At 46.1% G+C, this 4,816-nt stretch overlaps 1 protein-coding gene across 1 annotated transcript; it reads right to left on the minus strand.

Annotated features, from left to right (window-relative positions):
- Positions 1-3,393: 3,393 nt before the first annotated feature.
- Positions 3,394-3,873, minus strand: LOC149790624 (protein CFDP2-like). The gene has a single exon (XM_089973249.1). It carries the CDS (start codon positions 3,871-3,873, stop codon positions 3,394-3,396), a length of 480 nt encoding a protein of 159 aa, XP_089829375.1.
- Between the last annotated feature and the right edge of the window lie 943 nt (positions 3,874-4,816).

Genomic DNA, 4,816 nt, shown 5'->3' on the forward strand with positions numbered 1-4,816 from the left:
AATTAATCATTAATAAAGGAATGAGCTGAACGATATGAATTCAAAGTATTACAAAGCTAATATCAAAGCCAATCACTCCTTCCCGACTGTGAAACAATTTCATTGGTGTCTGTTTCGTTTCTAAGAAAAATAGCACATTGGCTGGTCTACACCAATTGTGTCTGCTTCAATCAATACTGCACTAACCCCACCATCACTTGCATCATTAGACAACGTCACTAATCGATGCCTATAGACAGTCTAGACATGGGCAGTAGAATATGGGCTCATCCTTGTAAGCAAAAATCCACCTGCATACATTATTTCCGATTTACATCGTGTTTCATAATGACCCAAATCTCTATATTGATGGTTGTTCTAGTCCTGTCATGGGCTAGATTAAACACGTAGGCCTCATTGTCGACCGTATTCAATCTTTCCAAAAACACCCTGGATTTTATACGATCAGTAGAAATAAACACGAATTGGAAGCTGATCGGAAAGTAATGTTCGTATTATAATATGATAATTAAGTTTGATTATGGTTCTACTGCGTACCGATCAACGAATAAGACTTATCTCTCGATTCTTGATCCGATACACAATCAGGGATGTAGACTGTGTCAGGATGCTTTTATAATTTACCACCAGACTGCCTCCATGTCAGAGGAAGTAAACTAGCTCTCTTGAATATTGAGAGATTCTCCCTCAATCCATCCACTACATCATATGTTGTAGCATTTAGCTCTAAATGCGAACCATTGTCTGCCCAGAAACATGACGTTGTTCGACATTTTGGCATACGAAATCGTCCTTGCTTTAAACCAGCGAAGCATACAAGTTCAATATACTACAAATGTGTGTGTCTCAGATTCACCGCCACAGTTGTCATAAAGAAAACGTATTCCTGATCTTTGCCTACCCAAAATGTCCTCAGCATATCAATCAAATCAATCAATCCTCTCTGCGCCGTCTGGTGCTTGAGGCGACAGCAAGGGAGCACCATTTTGGTCTGTCGGCTGCTGTTATGGGGGCGGTCTGCAGGGTGAGGCCTCTGGTCTTGAGTTCTCGCTCCACGGTACGGCGCCAGGCCTCTTTGGGTCTGCCACATTTTCCTTTTCCCCTGTGGAGTCCATCCCAGTGCCACCCTTGATAGTGAGTCAGGGGGCATTCTGCAGACGTGGCCGAGATATCTCCATCGACGAGTTGCAATGGTCTAAGCGATAGTGTTTGCGCCCGCTCTGTACCGGAGTTCCTCATTCGAGATCATGTTTGGCCAGAAGATCCTCATGATCCGTCGCAGGCATTTGGTCTGGAAGACTTCGAGCTTGCGTTCTATGTTAGCAGTGGTCTTCCAACTCTCTGACCCGTACAAAAGGACGCTCAGCACGTTGCTCTTGAAGATACGGATCTTTGTGTGGGCGCTGAGGTTTGTTGTCCTCCAGATGAGCTTCAGCATTGCGAAGGCCTGGTTGGCCTTGCTGATTCTTGTGGTGACTTCCCTTGTGCCCGTGGCGACCTTGCTGCCCAGGTACGTGAATTCGTCTACTTCTTGCAGAGGCTGGTCATTGATGGTGATTGGGTCGCCCACTCTAGTGTTCTTCCTCAAGGCTTGTGTCTTCCCTATGTTGACTCGAAGACCTATGGTGCTTGCTGTCTGTACCAACTGTTGTGTCTTCTGTTGGATATCCTGGTGTCTGCTTGCCAGCAACCCGATATCGTCGGCATAATTCAGGTCATCCAGCATTGAGGTCAGCGTCCACTGTATTCCTTGCCTCCTGCCCTCTGTGGTGCGGCGCATGATCCAATCAATGGCCAGTGAGAAGAGAATCGGCGAGAGAATGCATCCTTGCTTCAGTCCGGTTTCCACCTTGAATGGTTCAGTGAGTAGGTTGTTGTGAATGACTCTGCACTCAAAGTTCTCGTACAGGGACCTGATGACGTTAACAAGTTTCTGGGGGATGCCATAGTGTCGTAGGATCTTCCACAGAAAGGCTCGGTGCAGGCTGTCGAAGGCCTTCTCAAAGTCCACAAAGACCACATAAAGGGATCCATTCCACTCATGTGACTGCTCAAGGATCTGTCTCAGAACGAAGATGTGGTCGATGCAGGATTTGCCCTTCCTAAAGCCTGCCTGTTCCTGGCGTATAATGCCGTCCACAGCTGTTGTGATGCGTTGGAGAATGATGCGACTGAAAATCTTACCGGTGATGGATAGTAAAGAGATTCCTCGCCAGTTGTTGCAGTTCCCCAGATCTCCTTTCTTGGGAAGTTTGACGATGATTCCTGTTTTCCAGTCATTTGGTGCTTCTTCACTATCCCAGATCTTTTGGAGACTCTGGCCAAGAAGCTGCGGTGTCTTTGTGTCTTCTGCCTTCAGCATCTCGGGGAATACTCCATCATCCCCAGGTACCTTCCCATTCTTCAGCTTGTGGATGGCCTGCTTGACCTCCTCAACAGTGATGTCGTCGCAGTTGATGTCAAGGTCCTCCTCTGCTTCAGGAATGTCAGCGAGTACTGGTGGGTCTGGGCGATTCAGTATGGACTCAAAGTGTTGCTTCCATCTCTTCAGTTTCTCCTCCTCCACTGTGACATGAGTTCCATCTTCATCTCTCACTGGAAGGTCGTGGTGCTGGCCGTAGTCGCCTTTCAGCTTCTTGGTGTTCTGGTACACCGTCTTCATGTCTTACTGTTCTGCTGATGCCTCTGCCTCCTTTGCCAGTCTCTCTGTGTATTCTCTCCTGTCTTTCCTTGCTGATTTCTTCACCTCCTTGTCTTTTTCTCTATACTCCTTCGAAAGTCTCTATTTCAGTCTTGGTGACTTGGCGTCCAAAAGTTTCTTCTTAATCTGTCTTCTCTCGCCTATCCAGAGTCCACGTCTCTCCTGATATCCACTCTGTCTTCTTACTATTCCTATAACCTTAAACTGCTTCTCCTGTTTCCTTCATTGCTCTGTTGAAATTGTCGATGGTCAGCGCTGTCTCATCTTCTAGAACACTAAACCTATTCCTTAGGGCCAGACTAAACTCTTCCTTCACTTTTGGATCTTTCAGCTTGGCCACATCGAAGCGCTGATTCCTGGAGACCCCTATCCTAACTTTCCTAAGCTTCAAAGTCATCTTGGCCACCAGAAGACTATGGTCGCTGCCGATATCAGCGTACCGCATCACTCGCACGTCCTGCAGGGAATGTTTCCATCGGCCGTTGATGATGATGTGGTCGATCTGGTTCTGAGTTCTGCCGTCTGGTGATGTCCATGTGAGCTTGTGGATGTCCTTGTGCTCGAACAGGGTCCCTCCTATGATCAAGTCATTCTCCTCACAAAAGTTGACCAGTCTTTCCCCGTTGTCGGTCATCACACCTACTCCATGGCGCCCCATGGTCCTCTCTCTGACTTTATTGTCGCAGCCGACCCTAGCGTCGAGGGACGTCCTCTAAAACGGCTTGAAGAGCGTCGTAGAAGGTGTCTTTGTCCTCTTCTTCCGCGTCGTCTATTGGTGCATAGGCCACAACAACAGACAGAATGGCGTACTTGGAGTTCATCCTGACGTACAGTAGGCGCTCATTCACTGGCTTCCACTGTAGAACGGTATTGGTCTTGTTCTTGCTGATAATGATGGCGACCCCTTCCTGGTGGTCATTGTCCTTCCTTCCGGACCAGATGATAACTTCTCCGGAGTTCAGCCTCTGCTTGCCGGCACCAGTCCATCGTGCTTCTGTTACACCCATGAGGGTCAAGTTGTAGTGATTCAACTCGCTCACTGCTTGTGCCATTTTTCCAGTCTGGTTGAGCGTTCGCACCTTCCAGCATCCAACTCTGATCCATGTTTTTGGCGTCAGGAGTTCCGCTATCGGGATGGGGACGTCCTTACGGTTTTGTTCTCCATCCGTCATAGAGCCAGTTGCCTGGTCTGCTCGCTCCCGGCGCCGGATGTCGTTTGTTCCCTTGTTGTCGTTTCCGTAGCAAGAGTTGTTTTAACGGGGTGGGGTTGCTAGCCCCAGGCCCAACCCTCCTCCTTTTTCAGACGGGCTTGGGACCGTCCTTGGCGGAGTTCCTCAACATATCATCTCCTTTCAATTAAATTAGATTATCCAGTCGAATGTGTGTATTCCTGTAAACACATAGTTCAAAAAATACAGATGTAATTGGATCAGACATTCCCATGATACAATATCAATCAAGCTAAAGGCAAAAGTACAAATATTTCACTTCTGATATTACAATTATCTAAAAAATCGTTAAGCTCTATTGAAAGCTATCAAAAACAATTTTCTTCCTCTTTTAGGATTTCCCTTTCCGTGCTGAAAGGTATTCAACATCTTAAATCTGACAACCCGTTAATACCCTAGGTATTCCAGAAACAAGACGTACTCATACAATCTAGGAAAATATTCTAGCCAGGGTGGTTTATAGGGTACTGAATGGGCTGATAAAGCAGGGAAAACTGCCTGCAGATACCCGTTTCCGAATGGAAGATTCCATATGCTGATTTCAAATGCTCTGTAAATCAACGTGTTCGTCATATTTGGCAAATAACACCGATTGCAATCTGAAAAATGCAAAAGACCCTATAGTAAAGGGTCATTCCTGATATCGAACATACTGTAGTGTTGATGCGCATAAGGCTAATTGCGTATTAAAACATACTTGACTGGCGCAAAGCTCTTGATGGGGATGTTATCCATAGTTATTTTGGGTGTTTAATATTTGTCCATGATTCATTGGAGCCATAAAAAGAACCTGTTCCAATGATTTCACACAAAATATAAAACGAATTTGAAGTAAAATGAAACCTTATTTTAACTGATCTCAATGCTCAAGAATATAAAAATACCA

Source organism: Sinohyriopsis cumingii, chromosome 10, assembly GCF_028554795.1.
Source record: "Sinohyriopsis cumingii isolate HCF-2022 chromosome 10, ASM2855479v2, whole genome shotgun sequence".
Lineage (NCBI taxonomy): Eukaryota > Metazoa > Mollusca > Bivalvia > Unionida > Unionidae > Sinohyriopsis > Sinohyriopsis cumingii.

What these genes read in the sequence shown, in the direction of transcription:
- LOC149790624 (XM_089973249.1), bottom strand. Translation starts at nt 3,873, where the DNA reads ATGACGGATGGAGAACAAAACCGTAAGGACGTCCCCATCCCGATAGCG.